This window comes from Theropithecus gelada, chromosome 7b (genome assembly GCF_003255815.1).
Source record: "Theropithecus gelada isolate Dixy chromosome 7b, Tgel_1.0, whole genome shotgun sequence".
Taxonomy (NCBI): domain Eukaryota; kingdom Metazoa; phylum Chordata; class Mammalia; order Primates; family Cercopithecidae; genus Theropithecus; species Theropithecus gelada.
Window position 1 is genome coordinate 6,907,663 of NC_037675.1, and position 19,624 is coordinate 6,927,286.

The 19,624-nt window shown below is 52.6% G+C and overlaps 1 protein-coding gene across 11 annotated transcripts in view; it reads left to right on the top strand.

Moving 5' to 3' along the window:
* Positions 1 to 15,433: 15,433 nt before the first annotated feature.
* The window catches only part of NTRK3 (neurotrophic receptor tyrosine kinase 3), a 385,221-nt gene continuing 381,030 nt past the window's right edge, over positions 15,434 to 19,624 (top strand). For 5 of the 11 annotated variants that reach the window (XM_025392719.1, XM_025392717.1, XM_025392722.1 and 2 more), the window contains exons 1-3: positions 15,440 to 15,543; positions 15,710 to 15,921; positions 16,040 to 16,302. In XM_025392719.1, coding sequence (XP_025248504.1) covers positions 16,055 to 16,302 — 248 coding nt within the window. In that variant the 5' untranslated portion in view covers positions 15,440 to 15,543; positions 15,710 to 15,921; positions 16,040 to 16,054. Of the gene's footprint in view, positions 15,922 to 15,992; positions 16,303 to 19,624 lie in introns of those variants that run through there. The other 6 variants (XM_025392718.1, XM_025392720.1, XM_025392724.1 and 3 more) reach the window with 2 other exon arrangements.

A 19,624-nucleotide genomic window follows, 5' to 3' on the forward strand; every position in this document is an offset into this window, starting at 1 on the left:
GACCCAGTGAGCAGACTCAACATGTTTGAAGAGGGTGAGTTCCCCCAGGGATTTGCAAGCCCTGGATGCTCCATTCCTTCATCTCAGCACTGTTTGTCATCCACCCTGGAGCTCCATAGCGAAGGGCACATCTCACCTCAGTTGGAATGGGTTTGTCTTTTCCTTTCTCACTTGGCAACTGCTCATTTCCCCGTGGAACTTCTAATGAATCTTGAAATTAACCTGGCATTAACCAGGTATCCTTTGGCAGGTACGGCAGGTATCCTTTCCATGGACCATTTCTCAGAGCCACCCTCCTCGCCTCGAACACTGTAGCATGAAGCACCTTCAACAGCCACTTTCTGGAATTAGGGGGATGACCTTCCCCATTTGCCCTGGGTGAAGGAGATTCCTAGGAGGTGGGACTTCGAATGCTAAAACCTAGAAATGATCTGGGCAAGCCAAGACCAGTTGGTTACCTTAGCTGGAATCCCCATTCATTTATCTTCCTCTGCCACGTGGCTGTCCTGCTGTCAGCCCTCAGTTAAAGATTCGCAGAAGGATGGCTTGGGGCAGCCGTTGAGGACTGATGCTCTGTCCCTTCATCTCAGCACTCTTTGTCATCCCCCTGGGGCACCACAGCAAAGGGCACATCTCCTCTCACTTGGAATGGGCTTGCCCTTTCCTTTCTCACTTGGCAACTGTTCATTTCCCCCTGGAATTTCTAATGAATCTTGAAATTAACCTGGCATTTTCTCCCTGCTCATCTCACATGGGGAGCCTGATGCTTTGGGCTGTCCACTGCTGGACAGAGGAGGAACAGGAGAAGCAGCTGTGTGCTCAGGCTCAGCCTGCAGAGGGACAGCAGCCTTCATTCCCTTCGTCGCTGCAGACCCTGGTGCCCATGTGGCCTCTAGGTGCCTGGGTCTTGTTCTCTCCAGTCTCCCAGGATAAACAAAGGTATTTGGGCTCAGTGCATGACTTTTCCTAAGGCAAGGAAGTCATCGTATTGACTGGTGCCATTCTCGGATGTTTTCACTTCCTTTCAAGTTGAGCAAAGGCCAGTTTCCCAATGACCATGGATGGGATCCCACATTGCTGCAACCCCTTCAAGCCCATTTAAAGAAGGGCCTTCCATAGAAGCACAAACCCCAATGCCACACAATCTGACAGTGGACTTAGCCTTGCCTGCCTTCAGTTTAAAACTCTGTCCAAAGACCACACTGCTCAGTTGGCACATTTTCTTCCTGGGAAGCAAAGAAATATCCTGCAAGGGGAGTGTGGGGCTTGTCACTGGGAAACACTGGGAGTGGAAAGTAGGGGAAGGAAAAGAATAGAAAGCATTATTTTCTGGTTTGATTTTCTATTTTCTAGTTCAATTCAATGTATACTAGATAAACACACATTGATGGAATGCCTGTTAGGTACCCGACTCTGTGTAAATACATGACCCTGGTTTCAAGGAACCTAGAGTTCAGGATAGAGGCAGAAGTCCGCGTGGCCATCTCTGATGGATGGAAGACCAATGGAAGGCTCTGAATGATGCTGCAATAGTTGCTGAGCTGCCCCCTTCTGAACATACAGGAGGCAAAGTTGCTTGGAGAAATTTGGGGGCTTGTTAAGGGTGTGAGATGCCTGGGCTTTGAAAGCTAGGCAGAGTTTTGACAGGCAGGAGCTGAAGAGCCAAAATGTAGAGATGGGTAACAGTGGGAAAAGGTGAGATTGGAAGTGGGCTGGAGCCCAGGTGCTGGGCACAAGGGGCAGCCTGGTGGCAGAGCAGCTGAAGTAGGAAGAAAAGCTGGATCCTGGGCAGTGCTGGATGCTGGGTGGTGGAGCTTAAAGTGGAGACCTGTAGGCAGTGGGGATCCAAGGAAAGTTGGAAAGCAGGAGACAGCCAGAAACCCAGCCATCTTTTGACAAAATGTTAGTCCCCCTGTAACTTCCACCTCTTGCTGTCTTTTCCTGTTTATTCTTTAACAAGGAGCTGGACCAGCCTTCCCCCACCTGGAGCAGCCTTTTCCTTTCTTTTCATGCCTGGAGCAGGAAGATTTGACCCAGCCCTAGGGAGCCTTGACCCAACCCTAGAGAGGCTTGATCCAGTCTTAGAGAGGCTCTGGCCATTGGCTCCACTTCATTCGCACACTGGGAGCAACAGAGCCCCTCCTCCCCATCCCTGCTCTGGATCCCACTGCTCCGTGGCTGCTTAGAAGCAGTGCTTTGAGGTCAGACAGATCCAAGTTTGCTCCTGGTCTCCCCACTGTAACTTCAGGCATGAGGCTTAACCTCTTTAAATGTCTGATTCTTTACCTGCAAAAGATGGATGATGAGAGAGATGCCACTGGGTGGGGAGGAGTCCACTGACACCTGACTCTCATGGGCACTTAGGGACGTGCTTCCTTTTGCCTCTTCTCCCTTTCAGGTTGGGGATGGGAGGAGGGTATCTTGGCCTTTCCAGGAAGCAGCTAGCTAGCTTTGGCTGGGGAGCCAGTGGGCAGCTCCAGGTGCTGTGGGGCTCCTTGTTGGGCTTCCCAAAGCTGCTGGCCTTTTAAATTGCCTTGCTGTCTTCCTTACAGGATAACAAGGGCATAAAGCAGGAGCTGTCAGCATTCATTTCCATCCTTGGGTGGGCAGTTGTCCTGCCCTCACCAGGCTCCAGCCCTGTCTACGGAAGATCAGCTCCCTAAAGCCAGGGAGGGTGATGGGCTGGGGCTGAGAGGGTCAGTTCAGACCCCAGAGCTGCAGGAGGAAGGGCCAGCATGCGCTGCCACTCCCATGTGGGTCTGTCCTTCCTGCACATCAGTCCTGGGTCAGAAACCACGAGCTGTCAGACAAGTGGGGACTAGAATCTTCTCTCTGAAATGCCAGGCTGCCAGGATGAGACTAACGCTTGCCAGGGGCTGTCTGTGCCAGGAATGGAAGAGGGAAAACCTTCTGCCAGGAGCCTCAGGCAAAGAGACTTCAACAAGGGTGGTTGCTCCTTATCCTTCTGCTTCTAGGGGACTGGAGGGTGCCAGAAGTAAAAGTAGCTCTCAGAAAATCAGTGAAGAGAATGAGAGGTAGCAGAGAACCTCAGGACTTGGGCAATAGAGCCCTCAACTGCAGCCAGGACGTAGAAAGCTTGGGCCCCAATGGGAGGAGTTTTTGAAGGGCTCCAGTTTAAACATGGTCATTTTACAGATGAGGAAAATGAGGCCCAGCAGGATCAGACTTAGTTTTCTGGGTCTTAATCTCAAGGCAGCTGCCACAGGTTCTCATAAACACAGAACAGGCACCCAACAAACAAACAATCAATGAAAGTAAACAAATATATGAATGAAAACGAATATAAGAAGAGAGCTGTAGCCCCTCTGACTCTCCCCAATGAAAATGAACCTCTCGGCTGGGCACAGTGGCTCATGCCTGTAATCCGAGCACTTTGGGAGGCTGAGGCAGGTGAGTTACTTGAGGTCAGGAGTTTGAGACTGGCCTGGCCAACATTGTGAAACCCCGTCTGTACTAAAAATACAAAAATTAGCTGGGTGTGGCCACAGACACCTGTAATCCCAGCTACTCAGCAGGCTGAGACAGGAGAATCGCTTGAACCCGGGAGACAGAAGTTGCAGTGAGCTGAGATGGTGCCACCATACTCCAGCCTAGGTGACAGAGAGAGAAAAAAAAAAAAAAAAAGAAAATGAACTTCTCTATGCGCTTACTGCCCACTGATACCAGGCCCCTGCTATTTGCCACATGTCACAGGTGATATTCTGCCGTTTTCCCTAGCAGAGCCGACAGACCATGAGCTACTTGAGACCAGAGACCAATCTAATGACCAACTCGATGTCTCTTGCCTTGCCCACGGCTTGCCCTTGTTAAATGCTCTGGGATGCTGTAGAGCTTTTTTTTTCTTCATTTCCACTGGATCCATCTGGTGTAAGGGATGCAGGTACTGAGAGGATATTCCCATCCTGCCTCAGTTCAGAAGCAGGGAAATTGGCCCTCTTTAGGAAAGGTCAGCTAAATCAGCCCCCCTGCAAGAAACATGCTTGGTATTTTTAGAAGCTTTTCAAGCCTGTGGGCCTGAGCTCAGCAGGAGGCACTCAGAGCCTTCGCCCATTCAGCCCCAGATCACCCCAGTTTAACCCCATTTCACTCTCTCCTACTTCAGGCAAGGGAAGGCAACTGAGCAGAAGCTGATAGAGTCATTCAGCAAGGCCATGTGGCTAAACCCTGATCTCCTTTAGATGATACAATAGGCGGTCTCATCTACTTCACTGGCCAAAATGTATCATATGACCCTGAGAAAGTCACATTCCTATGTTATTCCTACCTGTACAATGGAGAGGTCATTATATTTACCTGTAAATCCATTTTGGAAACAAGGCGGGAAAAATAGGAATCCAATAAACACCAAAAATTGCTGAACTCTGCTGGATTCTGGGGGACTGTTGTAAGGCCTGGGTGAGGTTATGTTGGAGAATTTTCTGTTCCTTGGAGAGAGATGCTTAAAGAGCTGATGTCATAAAAATCTATCATAAAATGCTGTTGTGCTGGAAAAAAAAAAAAAAGGTAGCTTTCCTCTTGAGAGAGAGGTATGTGGTCCAGGAGGGGCCGGCAGTGTTTGGGACATGAGGTTCTCAGACCTCTAGCCAGAATCTGTTACTTGTTTTTCTTTTTTCTTTTTTTTTGAATGGGCAGAATGGATGCCTCAGAGTAGAAGCCTTTGACTGTAGTCCTAACTAGCTATGTGGCTTTGGGGACATAACTTAGTTATCTTGGGCCTAATTTGTCTACCTATAAAATAGCAGGGACAGGGAATTGTACTAAATGTGGTGTTTCCCAAATTGATAAGTTTCCATGAGGCTTTTGTGACTGTGACAATACCCGAGTGTCTTCAAACGCACAGGAATCATAAACATGGCACAAATCTTCCACCCACTTCCCCCTCATCCCCTCCCTCCCTGCTCACTTTCCTCCAAGTCTGGTTGGGAAAATGTGAGGAACGCAGGAATGGTTAATCTCTAAGACCTTTTCAAAGGTTGTGATTTTATAATTACAAAATCTGTGATATTATTATTGCTATTATTTTTGGCATGTGTGTGAGGGAGTTGGGGTTAATGATAAATTGAACTCAGCAGGGAGCTAGATACTAGAGTCTAGTATCTTCTTTCTTCTTCCTAAAATCCCGGGACTGGAAACTTCCAGCGGACTTGGAAGTTGAAAGGAAAGTGAGCTGGCTTCTGTGGCCAGTCCATGAGGGCAGGGAGGGACAGAATAGTGGAGGTCAGGAAGTGGGGTGATATTTACAAAGTTCTATTCTGTCATCTTTGCATCAGAGAGTTTACAGATTAAAAGCATGGCTTCTAATTCAATCTGGCACAAGGGAATGCGGATCCTGCCATCAGCATCCTTTATTAAGCAGCTTCTTTTGCCCCCAGCCCCTGCAGTTGCCCTCACCACACACACAACCTCCCCACACACTCCTCTGGCTCCCGCCTTTCTCTCCGACCTGCATCCACATGTGCACACCCAGCCCACTGGGAATGCCCCTCACCCACACTCCACCCCACCCACAAATAAAGCTCACCTGCCACCCTCTACCTGCTCCCCGTGCTCACCTGAACTGTCCAGCCCCTGCAGACCCCCTCGCAGGCTGGAGGCTCCTGCCACCCTCAGCACATGCCCCTGGGGTCCACAGGTGGTGAGTCCACACACCCATCTCTGAGCCCACTCCTCATCTCTCTGTCACTGCCTACAGCCTTCCCCAGGCTTGGAACACATACTTGTTCACCTCGTGTAAGATCAGAAATAAACTCTCTCTGGAACCTGTTCAAAGGCTAATGTGCATCCTCCCTTAATTATTGATTTGTTGATTACAGATGCTTGGGTAGGACATTCATTGTGTCCACTGTGCCAAGGACCTAACTCTAGAATCCCTGTCCTTTTCGGGAGAAAGTTGGCCCATTGATCTCTTGGGAAGGGGTTATTTGAGTGTTAGGTAAAACCTGGCCACAGGACAGGTCACAGACTAAATATTGTGCTCCCTGCTGAAGCCCTCATTAGCCCTAGCCCAGGATGGTCTAGGGCTATGGCTAATGAGGGCTTGGATGGTCACAGCTGGGGTGCTCCCTCCTTCCTTCCCTCTCACAACCAGGGAAACCCTGGCAAAGGGGTGTGGGGATGCAGAGGGGCAGAACTGCCCCCCACCAAGTCCCCTGCAGAGGTGGCAGCCTCCCCTTTCCTAGTTGCCTCAGTAGGGCAATTTAGTGTAAAAAGTGGTACCTGGTTCCATGCTGTGTTTAGGAAGACCTGAGTTTAAAATCTGGTTCATTCCACGTACCAGCTGGGTGATCTTGAACAAGTGATTTAACCTCTCTGATTCTGTTTCTCAACTGTAAAACCAGGTATTTGTGAGGATTCAATGAAATGACACATATAAAGGCTACAGAAAAATGTCACACACAGAAAACAATCAATACGTTGTGGTTGAAATTATCATCATCATCATCATCATCACCGTCATCCTGCCCATCTTCATCTCTGGGGCCCCAGGATCGTAGGAGATGGCTTTCTTTGGCCCAGGGGACGCTTCCCTTTTGGTACATGGGTGTGGCCTCTGGATGGCTTTTGCTACATTTAAATCCATCAGGGACACTGAGCTCCAGGGCAACCATAAACTCTTCCGGAAAGAGGTTAGATCCTTCAGACCACAGTTCTGTGGGTATCTCCTTGTTCGTTCCAGCATGAGGCTGGGCAAGGGGAGTTTGGGGCTTGTCACTGGGAAACACTGGGGAGAGTTCTGTCACAGGGCATATGCACAGTGAGAAAATGTCACTGCCATCCATCCACGGGGTTGGACTCCTGGGCTGTCTTTCTTGGAGGGAAGTTCTAGAACTTGACACTAGGAAGAGGGTGTTCAAGGGGAACTCCAAGTGTCCACAGGGCTTTGAGGGTCATCTGGCTTCCAGAAGCTGGATGAACTCATGGTGCCTTCCAGGTATGCTTCCAGGCTGAGTTTCTGCGACCCCTTCCTCACACCTCACATTCACCCCACAGCTTTGAGCATCTGACCTGAGCTTTGGTCAGGGCTGGTTTGTACCTTCCCCCACTGCCACCTTCATTCCCTGTCCCATCCCCATCCCGGAACTCCCTGGGCTGGGCTTTTTGTTCCCTCAGTTCCTAGGCAGTGCAGCTGGTGCTGTGGGCTGGGGAGGGGGTGGAGGACACAGCAGAAAGTCTGTGGGAGGGAACTGTCTCTTAGTTCCAAAGGCGAGCATGGCTTCCCATGCCCTTCCCCACAACACAACGCTTCCCCCAAATTCCCACATTGGTGTCTCAGCAAATAAGACAACTCTTTTTTTTTTGGTTTTCCGTTTGCTCTTGATACATACTTAAATGTGTGTGTGTGTGTGTGTGTGTGTGTGCTGTTCTCAGTAATCAGTGCCAGAAGAAATTGGAGCCGATCTGGTAATTTCTTGTTTTGAGTCCCAGGTAACTGGCAAGTATCTGATCTCCTCCTCTCTGGGCCTGAGGACTTTGGGGCATGACCTCTTCAGCCCTCTATGCTCCTGGAGTTCTGTTCTGTTTAAAGAAACAGAAGCCAGGATAGTTTCTAACAAGCAAGGAAGGTGGAGTTGTGAGCACCCTAATAGGGAGGCTGAACCATCTGATATGGAGTGGGCCCCCTAAGGAAGAATAGTAGAAAGAAAAAAGAAGGGAAGGGAGAACTCCTATATGTGAAATCCTGGGCTAGGCACATTATGCCCATTTTATGATTGCCTTCTCCAAACTGCATTGCAAGGGAAATATCCATGAGCAATGCCCTTCATGAGAGGAGGATGAAGCTCAGTTAGGTGAAATGATAAGTCCAGGTCACTAGCTAGAAGGTCCTGGAGCTGGGGTTTGAACTGAATTTGCCTGGGGCTAAAATTCACGCTTTATAAAACTGCCCCTTGGAGGTGAGAGTGTAATGCGTGGTGTAAATGGAAGCTGTTGTCTTGGCTTTCCTCAACTCTGAGATCATCTGGTTGTTGATAAATGCAGACAGGTCAGAGGTGAAGTGCTAATCAAGTGTGCAAAGGTCCTGGTATCCGCTACTGTTAGAAGAAACCAGTGGCTGTCGTTAGTGCAGTGTTAATGTCCACAAGGTGTTTTCAGTTGCATTATCTTACTTGGTGCTTGAGATTGTTGGTTCCCACGTGTCAGAGAAGGAAGTGGAGGATAAGAGAAGGGCGGTAGCATGCCCAAGGTGATGCAGCCCAATATGTTTTGATGCTAAATGAATGCATTAGTACAAAGATGGGTCTGAAAGCCATAGTCCTATAATCTGAGCCAGAGGCTCAGGATCAGGGCAGCAGGAAGGTGTGGCACGGGCTGCTTTGGTGAGGAGCAGGTGGAGAGAAGGGCAACTGTGGGAGGTGGTGAGGCAGAGGCGGGAGCCGCCTGGGAGCAGAGCAGGAGTGGGCTGGGTTGACTAAGAAGGGCAACAGGATACAGTGGGGGCCCTAGGAGATGGGGAGGGATGAAGGGGGAATGTCTAACCCAGAAGAAGGCTTTAGCTTTCTGCAAGGCAGAGGCCACAGTAAGAGGGCTGCTGGACCTGGGCTCTGCCCTAGACTCAGTGGAAGGAGGCTGCCAAAGGCCCAGGTGTTCGGACATTGCTGTTCCCAACCTTCTCTTGAAAACAGGAGCTACTAATCTTTCTGCTTCTAGAAACCCCTTGATATTTGTCTTGTTGGATAGAAGTGTGTGGCAGCACGTATAATTCTGGGGATACAGGAGGTGGTCAGCTCAAAGCACCTCACTTCTGTTAAGTCCCAAACTTCTCTTGTGGACACACATGGGGTTTCAGGCAGCAAAAGAATTCATTTAATCTTTCCCCAAAACACGTGGTGTCTATTTTTGGGCCGGCACCAATGTAGGCCCTGGGGAGTATGTAGTAAACAGCACTGACAGCTCCTGGCCCTCTTGGTGCTGCAGCCCAGGGGGAGGCAGACACTGAACACTTACTTCCATGTATGTGGAGTGGTACAAAAAGGCAAGGTGTGCTGAGGGCAGTCATTCATTCAACAACCACCTAGAGAGCCCCTCTGTGTTCTCAGTGCTGTTTAAGGGGCTGGCAAATCAGTAGATGAAATAGGCAAGGTCTGTGCCCTCAAGGAAGTTACATTTTAAAACCTGGTAACAGGAGGAATATCCTCTTGCGAGTCAGGAAGGTGCCCAGACTTCTCTGTCCCACCCTATCAATCGTAGTTCCTTCATCTGCCAAATGAAGGCCATTATCCCTGGCTGCCCTCTGAGATGATCCCTGGCTGCTCTCTCATCAGTAAATAGGCAAATGGCTGGGTATTGTGCAGAGGAAGGCACAATGTAAGTTACTTCAAGAGAGCTCATGTAGGAAGGCACGTGAAGGCTATGTCTATTGTGGAGGGTGGGTGTGGAGGTTCAATCCTCCTGCCTCTCCATTCCCCCTAGTCCCTGTCAGTAGTGCTGCACTAGCCTCTGTCAACCACCTGCAGGTTTCTGGCTTCCTAAAAGTGTGAGTCCTGACTCTTGACTTCTGATTTTATACCTTGGGGGAAGTTGACTTATGGAATGGGAGTCCCTCTTCCCTGGTTGCCCTAACCTGCTGGCAGTGCTCACCTGCTGGCAGGAAGCCAGCTGCCCGCCCTGGATCCTGCTGTCTAAGGAAGGGCTCCAGCATCTGCTCCTGCAGGGCCCCCACCAGGACACTCAGAGGCCAGGGAGGCCCTGCGAGCCACTGCCTGTGCAGGACCTAGGACATGCAGCATTAAATTCCCAGCCCAGCTCAACTGCTTACAGCCAGTGGTGACTCAGCAGGGGCTACCTTCCCATGGAAGGCACAAAAGCCCAGAAGGAGTAACTCAAAGGAAAGAGAACTGGCGATGAGGGCTCTGGGGCTGAGGAGTTGCATCTCAGGGGAGATTTACCTGGGTCTGCGCCCTGTACTTTCTTCCCGAGGGACCCGAGATTCGCTGAACCCTCTCTGGCAGCACACCACTTTGGGGTCTAGGGCTGGAGCCAGAGAGCATCGGTGGATGGTGGCTGCACCTGACCCATTGCACTAACTTGCCAGGGGGGCTGCAACATGTGTGGGATGAGTTTCATGGCAGCATTGTGTTTGGCTGTTAGTGGACAAAGGCTGCTGGGGCCTCCCTGCTGGGTGGTAAAGCCCTCTGGAAACCTCAAAAGTGGCATAATGAAGTTGACATACAATGCTTCTGTGCACCAGGCACTGTTCAAAGTGCCTTACTGTGTTATCTCATGACAACCTTGTGAGTTAGATCCTATTTTGCAGAAGGGAAAACCGAGGCAGAGAGACTTAAGTGCCTTGCTAGGGTTCAGATACTAGTGGGTAGTAAACCCTACATGACACCATTTTAGTCCCATTATAGCTGCTTACTCCCTGGGTCCCCAAGGTCAGAGCACCTGAAGCCTGTGTGATTTGGAGCCATGCTTTATTTAAACTGACCATTTTGACAAACTCGAATGGATTGCCAACAACTATAGTGGGGAAATATCAGAAAGCTGTGCTTTTGAGGTGTAGGGAAGGAACTGAGGCTTTGCTCAGAGAAGAGAGGGGCAGTGAGTAGCCTCCTGGATGGCTTGCAGAAAAGAGGTGAGATTTTTCCCTGAGGGTCTAGGTGGTAGCACCAGCACGAAGGTGGCAGCTTTAGGGGGCTAGCTTCACTATGTCAAAGTCAAGGACACCCAAGGAATGGAGCTGTCTGAGAACAGAGTCGAAGGCTCTGGAGTGGCTGGTAATGAGCTTCCTGCCACTGAAGGTGTTCAAGCAGGACAGACTGGGCACCTGAGGATGCTGTTGAGGAAATGTCTGCATAATAGAAGTTTCACTGGATGACCTGGAGGCCTGTTCCAGCCCCGATACTCTATGAATCTGGCATTCAGGTTAAGTAGAATAATAGCGCAGGGTCACCTGGGCAGCATCACTGGTGGGGACCCCTGAACCTCCTCCATATATTGGCAGGGCAGAAGAATCTAGCAGTACCTCAAGGAATCTTCTTTAATGGATAGAAGTGGGATGAAAGTGTTCCCCATCTTTCCCCAACCCACTGCCACCACCAGCAAAACCTCCTGGCAGGTGTTTGTCCAAGATATTGGGACTTGAGTGGGAGCCTTGAGCTGGCCCTCTCGTGGTTGGATTCTTCTGCTTTCCTGGACCACTTTGGTGCTTGATGGTCCCCTTTCATGGGTGGGCTTTCATCTTCCATGTGTGGTCAAAATTCTTTCCTTGGACCCAGAGCTTCTGGGTAGCATTATACATCCCCAGCCTCCAACCAGGCCCAGACCTGTCTCTTTCCCTCATATCTTATCCTTGGGCCACCCAAGAAACAGAACTCCTTCTCTAGCCCAAGCCCAGATCTGCCAGCTCCAGATAGCTCTTTAGAACAGCAAGTCCTTCAGGACCTAGTCTTCCCTTTATAGCCCACTGTACTCCCCAGTCATCACCCAGTATCAGTTTCTCAACCAGCTGAGACTTACAGAAGTAGGTCCTATCTCTGCTCAAACTTGAAAGTTGTGCAGCACAGCTCTTGGATTCAGAATGACACCAGAATTCACGCACCTGCCTGGGATCTGGCCTACATCCCACTAATATGACCACTGACTCAGGAGTGTGGGTCCTTTGGAAAAAGGGATGTGGCTGGGTTAGAAAGGCAGACAGGTGACCAATAGACTGGCAGGGGTCCACTCTGAGTTTCCACTCCCTTCCTCCCTTGCTAGGTGGAGGGGAATGTGGGCTGCTGGAAATCTCCCATAAACAGTTGATATTAACCTCAGGTGCCTGCACACCTGGAACATGCCTTTTAAGAAAGACACATGTTCAGTTTCTCTAGGTGTCAGGGGAGTTGGGCCACTGTGCTCCAGCAAATGGCCCCCACTCTGACCTGTCTGGTGAAAGACCACATTGGAATCTTGGGAAGATTTCTGCCTTCTCCAAACCGTTGGTACTGGGAGATGTCTGCTCACCTGTAAAGGGTTTCTAAAGCTTTACTTTCTGTTCAAAAAACAAAACAAAACAAAAAACTTTGCCTATTCCTGCCTCTTATTGATTAGCAAGTGGCACATGGGTGAGTTTCCTCCTTTCTAAGACTCCAGCTGGTAGTAAAGGAGATGAGGAGGTTGGGGGGTGACACCCGGTTGGCTGGATGCTGAGCTTGGTCATGATCTCTCCAGGACCTCACCATGAGACAGGCATTCTTCCTTGTCAACCAGGACATTCTTACCAAGAGGTAAGACACTGCAAATGCTCTGGACTTTTACTGAGGGGAGGGTGTCTACGCTGGAGTCTTTCTCCCGCTCCCTCATTTGAATCTTGCCTACTGCAGAGGTTAAGAACTGCCAAACTCTGAGTTTGCACTATTATCGACCCTGCACAATGATTTCTGTGAGCAGCGTGTGAGCAGGTCATTCTCCTTACCTTCTTAAGCTTGCAATGAAACTTCAAAGGTCTGTTTCTGACAAGGCCCCTGTCCCTGAGACACCCAGTTTATTTCACCCTAACTTCACCCTAACTGAATATTATTCTGAGAACCCATCCCCATCAGCCCCCACCTTTTTTTTTTTTTTTCCTCAACAGTCCCTTTGGCCCAGATCCATGTAGAATCAGAGAATCTTCAAGCTGGGAGGGACGACTATGGGGCTGCAATGTGCTTATGAATCACCTGGGAGCTTGTTCTAATGGACATTCTGGTTTAGGAGGTCTGTGGTGAGTTCTCAGAGGCTGCATTTCTTGTAAGCTTCCAGGTGACATGGATGCTGCTAGACAGAAAGCACACTTTAGGTTTTGAGGATCTGATCTTAATGTGGTCATTTTACAGATGGGAAAGCTGAGTACCAGAAAGCTTAAGTCACTTGCCTGTGGTTAGAAATGAAATTCTGCTCTTCCCCACACCTAGTCCATCACTTGCTTTTTTTTTTTTTTTAACCATTAAGTTCAGGGGTACACGTGCAGGATGTGCAGCTTTGCTATATAGGGAGACATGTGTCATGGGGTTTGTGGTACAGATTATTTCATCACCCAGGTATTAAGCCTGGTATCCATGAGTTATTTTTCCTGATCCTCTCCCTCCTCCCACCTTCTACTCTCCAGTAGGCCTCCATGTGCGTTGTCCCCTCTATGTGTTCACGCGTCACCTGCTTTCCAAAGAGCTTCCCTCTTTTTCAGCTGCCGCTTCCTGCTCAGGCCCAGAGTGCGAGCATAAGTGTAGCACCCCATCTTAATCCCATTTTACTGTCAGGATGAAGGACTTTTTGCCCATCAGGGCCCCTTGCACCAGAACCCGCATTTTTACCAAATCCAGAGGGGTTTTTAAAGGTTCGTTGTTGTTGTTCTGACTTACGGATGTCTCTTCTTCTCTGGTTGATATGTTAAAAATCCTCTCTCTCTCTCAAAAAAGTGGGCTGGGCATGTTTTGGACACAACCACTTCAGTTCCAGGCTGGAGCACTGATGCTGGGCTGAATCCACTTGGCGTTCCCTGCCCAGCAGTGGTCTGAGAGAGGCTGTGTTTCTCTGCTGCCACCTGCCACCTCCCAAGAGAGGCCAAGCGTGAGTATCTGACTACACCTCAGTTTCCCTGACTCTCAGATATTCTAAAGCCAATTCCAGAATGGCACTTGAAGTGACAGGGAAATTCCCAGTGGCCTAAGGACACCAATGATTGGCCTAGGGCCAGTAGCAAGTGGTTTGAGAGTCCAAGGAGGTCTTCACACTCTGTCCCCTCCTGCTGGTGGGAGGGCAAAATGCCAGTCTGGGGACAAGGCCATAATGGCGACAGAGGTAAAAATCTCCCTGAGGCCAAGGGAAGGTGGAATGTGACGGGAAGTCGGGAAAACTGCCTTTTATAGGCATGTTCTTTTCTTCCTTTTTTTTCCGTCCAAGTTTTTACTCCAAGCGACAGTGCCACCCGAAGGCGCCCGGCCTGTCTGTGGTTGCGCCTGGGGCAGGCGGTGACACCGGCATACCCCTTCCCCCATCTTGCCTGCAAGTTGCATGACCTGCATCGGAATCCACAGGGGGGCGGGGGAGACTCCTTTCAGATACTGGATGCAGTTGAATTCAATGTATTTTGCTTCCTCGCCTGCCCTCATCCAAGCTCGGGAAGGAGAACCCTGCTTTCTTCTGCGTGTGAATGCTGTAGTGTGTCTGCCTGCTCAGACTCCCCTAACCCTTTCTTTTCCTTTCCCACAGCGAACGCTCGTTTTTTTTTTTTTCTTTTTCAGCAAACAGCTCACACTTGGCATCTTTATGTTTTATTAAGAAAAAAATCCCTACCAGTGCAAAAGCGGGGACCCCCCCCCACTTCTTTACCGGATGAGATCTGAGCTCGCGTCGAAAGCTGCACCTGCTTTGCGTCCCTACCAGGAAGGGGTGCTTGTGTGGGAGGGAAGGAGGAGGTTCTGCGCCCCCGAATCCGGAGAAAGCAGCCCGCCCGCCCCCTCACCCGGCAGCCAGCTCAGCGCACCCGAGAGCTGAGCCCGAGAAGCCGGCCTCTGACGGTGCTGGCGTGGCGCTTGCCAAAATATGCCCCTTGCATCTCAATTTCCCCCGGCCGTTTCTCTCGCACACAAGGCTCGCCCGGGGCCACCTCGGCTCTCCAGCGCAGCCCTTTCGACCCTTGTTTCTTCCTTCCCCGATCCCTGCTTGCACAAGGCCGAATGCAAAACCCACCTCCAAGAAGGCGCAGCGGGCACGGGGGGCACCTAGCGTGCCATGTCCCGCAGTCCCCTCCCAGCCGAGACCAGCGCCCCAGACTCTTAAGATTAAGGAAATGAGTGTCATTCAGACCAAGGACTGCGCGTCTGCGGTCCTGGTCCCTGGCTCTGCGTGCTTCTCTGGGGTGTCTGTGCGCTCCGGCCCCCCCCGGCGCCGTCCGTGAGCCTGCGCCCCCCACCCAGGCTTGGGAGCGCCCTCCACCCCGGCTTGGGAGCACTCCCCGATCACCTCCGCCACGTTCATCTCACTTCCTACCGCGGTCCGGATTGCAGCAAAACCGGGCAGCGCGAGGGCCAAAAAGTGGAAAGGAGAGCGCCTTTCTGTGTCGCGCAGCCAGCTCGCCAACTCTCCCTCCCCAGCCCCGACCCTCGCAATCTCAACTGCAACTTTTTCCCTTCGGTCTCGGTTTCCCCCGGGCTGCGGCTAGCCGGCGCCGCGCTGCGAGGCGTGGAGCGGGCGGGCGGGCTGCCGCGCGGCTGCGGGTGGCGGTGCTGGCTAGAGCCGCGAGCCGGCGAGTGGGTGGGTGGGTGGGTGGGGAGGAGGGAGAGGACGAGCGGGGAGAGAGACGGGTGTGGGGAGGGGAGGGAGGGGGAGATTCCGCTCTCCTGCCGCTCCCAGCCCGGGCGGGGGGCGGGGGGAGGAGGCCACGAAGAGGGAGGGGAGGAGGGAGGGAGAAAGGGAGGGAGGGAGCCGAGGAAGACGCTCCGATAACCCGTGCGTTTCGTAAGGCTCGGAGCACTTGTACATTTCTGCAGCCGCGCGGCGAACCATTCACGGCGGCTGCTGCAGCTCCTACTGCATCTTCCTTCTCCTCCTTTCCTCGGGCTCCTGGTGTGTGTATGTGTGAGTGTGTGTGAGTGTGTGTGTTTTGCAGGTGTGTGGTGTGTCCGTTTTAATTCTGCCCAGTAGGTGGGACTTGGTGACTTTAGCACCATTTTTTCCTTTTCCTTTTTTTTTTTTTTTTTGCCTCCCCACCGTCTGTTGCAACCCTGCAAAGTCTCGGAGTCGGAGAGCGCGCCTAGCTTCCAGAGTCCCCGGACCCGGCGAGTCAGCGATCGCCGAGCCGGCCACCATGCCCGGCAGACCGCGCCACTAGGCGCTCCTCGCGGCTCCCACCCGGCGGCGGCGGCGGCGGCGGCGGCGGCGGCGGCGGCCGCGATGGTTTCAGACGCTGAAGGATTTTGCATCTGATCGCTCGGCGTTTCAAAGGCAGAAGCCCCCCCTCCCCCTTCCCCCCCTCCCTCGCCGTCTTTGTTTCCTTCCCCCCCCCCGATCTCCCCACTCCCCCCACCCCACCCCCCTCTCCTCTCCTCCTCCTCTTTTTTAGAAGCAGCGATCGGAGATGGATGTCTCTCTTTGCCCAGCCAAGTGTAGTTTCTGGCGGATTTTCTTGCTGGGAAGCGTCTGGCTGGACTATGTGGGCTCGGTGCTGGCTTGCCCTGCAAATTGTGTCTGCAGCAAGACTGAGATCAATTGCCGGCGGCCGGACGATGGGAACCTCTTCCCCCTCCTGGAAGGGCAGGATTCAGGGAACAGCAATGGGAACGCCAGCATCAACATCACGGACATCTCAAGGAATATCACTTCCATGTAAGTCAGGCGGCCGCTCCCCATCCTGCCTCCCCCGCGCTCCACGTCTCCCTCTTGCCCGCCCGCGGCCGGGAGCCGGCCCTCCACCCGCCCCAGCTCGCCGCTGCCCGCCACCCGCTGGGCGCGCGTCAGGCTCGCTGTAGCTCGGGAGATGCTCTCGGGCTGCGCATTCCAGGTGACTCCGGCCCTGATGAGGCGCGATCCGGCGATGCGTGTGTGTGCCACTCCCGGGAGAGGACCCCGGCCGCCGAGGGCACGCGGAGCCCAGCTCCCACCCGCCCCCCCACCAGCTGCTTTCTCGTTTCGAGGTTGCAAATTGGTTTTTTTTGCCCCCCACTAAATAGCAACAGTTTGGCCACGCTCAAGTGAAATAAAGTAGACGTGGTTCGATTCTCTGGCAGAGGCGGCAGCAGCGGCGGCGGCGGCGGCGGCGCTTAGCCGGCAGGGAAGGTGACAGATAGGGACTGCTCGCGATCCAGCCGAGGTGTTTAACTATTTCCATTTGGAAACAGCAAAACATGCTGACAAGTAAACAAGTTGGGAGCTGGCTGCTCGCGGGGAGACTTTGGACGTGTGGAGGCTGTCATGGACGCCTACCTCTTCCCTTCCCCTCCTGCAGCCCGCCCTCTCCAGCCCCATTTTGGGCATTTCCGAGACACCCCCTTTGCCACCCTCATCTGCATCTGGGCGCCTACAGATCCTTTCTCAGTTTGGCCTTTGATAACTGCTCCGGATAATTCCGAGTCAGGATGGCGCAGGGAGAGGAGAGGGCGTGTGTTTTGGGGAGGGGGGTTTCTTGTATGGTCGTGCGGATCGGTTCATTTGAAACATTCAACTCTGGCTGGCTTTTGCTTGGTTCTGCCCCGTCCGAGGGAGACCAGTGGTGGCCTGCTCTTTTCTCCTTGTTATTTTTCTTTGGTGGGGATGGGAGCAGAAGCAAAGGAGAGGACAGATCGAGGGTTGGGGACTGGAGAGTCTGCTCTTTTCTTTCGTTGACCTCGGCCAAGTGACCCCCTCCTAATCTACCACCCTGGAGAAGGATGTGGACCTTACTGGAATTGCTCAGAGGATAATTCTCACCTCTTTTCCCCCAAGGCTTCCAGCCCTTGAGGACCCCCAGCAGTGGATAGGCAGCTGAGAAGGGTTTGTGCTGAGGTGTTGGCCAAGGTCTGGAGGAAGGCGTTTGGGTGGCTCTTTACCCCTTGGATGGACTTAAGGGGGCCAGACCTGCCTTTGGTGCTGCTCTGGGAGCACCTCCCCTTGCTTCATTCCAGGGCCTTGGGGCTGCAAAGCCTGGAGGAATTGCAGTCCTGCTCTCTGGAAAGCCCACCAGCCCTCTTGGCTTAATGGAGCCTTTGCTTGCGTTCTCGCAGCTGACAGTTTGAGGGAAATGGATAGCCCTGGAGATGTCTCTGACTCCTGGCCCAGGAGACAAGCTTGACCCATATCTCAGCTCTGCTGTTCACCCCCTCACCCCCTTCAACCCGGCCAGAGATGACAAGACAAACAGCCAAGGGGCGGGGGGCAGCAGGGAGGGCAAGAGAAAGGGGACAGACCCAATTGTGCCTCTCCCCCACTGCAGGCCACAGTCTTCCAGCATTCCCAAGGATGCAGGGAGAAGGGTTCAGAGTGAGACTGTTAGGGAAACTCAGACTTGGAAATGCATTACTGGGGCTGTGTGTGTGTAGGGGGTAGATGTGGGGGAGTGGAATGGTGGTGAAGGTGGGAGTTGAGCAGCCAGTGTTGGTGCTCAGAAGCCCGACCTGGAGATTGCCAGGGGTGGGCCAAAGGTTGGAAGAAGGGGCCCCTGGTACCCAGCCTGGGTCTCTGGGAATGTGTGAGCTGCATCCAGTGTGCTGCTCCAAGGATATGTCTATCTGTAGAAAGCCAGTGGGAGGCAGGGATGGTCACAATCACATAGGCTCTTTATAGCCACACAGAGGTGTTGCTCCTCTGAAAATGATGCTCAGGGAAGCAGTTTCATAGGGAAGAGTTGGGTTAGCCTTTCCAGGCTGCCAGAAAGGTCTGTGGTGGGAGGGGACTGGGGTGGCCTCCTGCCGTCTTTGGCACTGGAGGGCCTCATGAGGGTGTCTGGGAGGATAGTGAGCAGGGAGTGGATCTGGAGCCCCTCTGTGTGTGTTCCCATTCTTGTTTCAGGACTTGGACTCTGAGAGGCCATCAGGACTCCTTTCTCTAAATCCACCCCACCCCAAAGAACAAGGGAACTGGATTCCCACAGGAGCTGTGCCAGTGGCAGGTGGGGGAGGGTCAGAGGTCATAGCTTGAATGACCTCTCCTCGCCCCATCTTCTCCCCAGTGCCCTGTTATATCTATGACTGGCATTGACTGAGCTTGAGAAGGGCCCAGATTTCCACTCCAGAGCCAGAGGGCTGGAGAGAGGGCAGGGAGTCACGCTCACCCCAGGAAGTCGGCATCCCCATCCCTGTTTGACTTCCGAGGAAATGGAGGCTTGGGGTGGTAAGGTCACTTTCTCCATGCACACAACTCCAACAGGGACCCCCACTGTGCGGGGCTGCACGTGGAGCAGGCTGGAAGAGGGGCGTGTGGGCAGAGAGGAGCGCCCTTGGTTGGGGTTGGTTCTTGTTTTAGTATGGCTTGGGAAGAGGGCTTCAGTTGAAGCCCATGCCTTGCTGGAGAGTTGTTCTTCAGATTTCTGATGTTACTAAGGAAATGGGGCCAAGAGGTTCCACAGCCTCCCATTGGCCCGAAGCTCTTGATGCTGGTGGATACCCCAGGGTATAGCATGGGCACACTCTGGGTAGAAGATGCTGAGGCCTCCACCATTTCACCCTCTTGTTCTTTGGGCTGTAATGTTTCGAAGTCCTTCCTTCAAGTGCTGAACTGATTGTACCTGAGTTTACAGAGGGACAAGAGGTTTCCCTGTGGTTCTGCTTCTCAGAGGTGGTGTGTGGAGTGATTCCTGTGTGGCCATCCAAGGAAGCTGGCTGGGAACTGCCTCTGATGGGGGAGGCCATATCCCCATTCAGCTGCCCTGTTTGTGTCTGGAGGAAATCAGTTGTAAGGCATCAGGGCAGAAGTGTCGGTCTCACCTCCTCCCCTCCCAGAGCCATGCTGCTCCAAAGGGCCCTCCCTTTTGGCCCCTTTCTGCCCAAGAGGCCAATCCCTTTGCCTTTGCAGCTACTGATTCACAGGAACCTCATGGAGCCTGGAAGGGTCCATGCGCAGCCACGCCCAACCAGGCTGTGGCCGGTTTGCTAGGCCAGGCCTGCCTGGGGCTGAGTTGGAATGGTATGGTCTTTAGCTGTTAGAAAAGATGAAGCAGGAGAGGATGGCGTGGCTG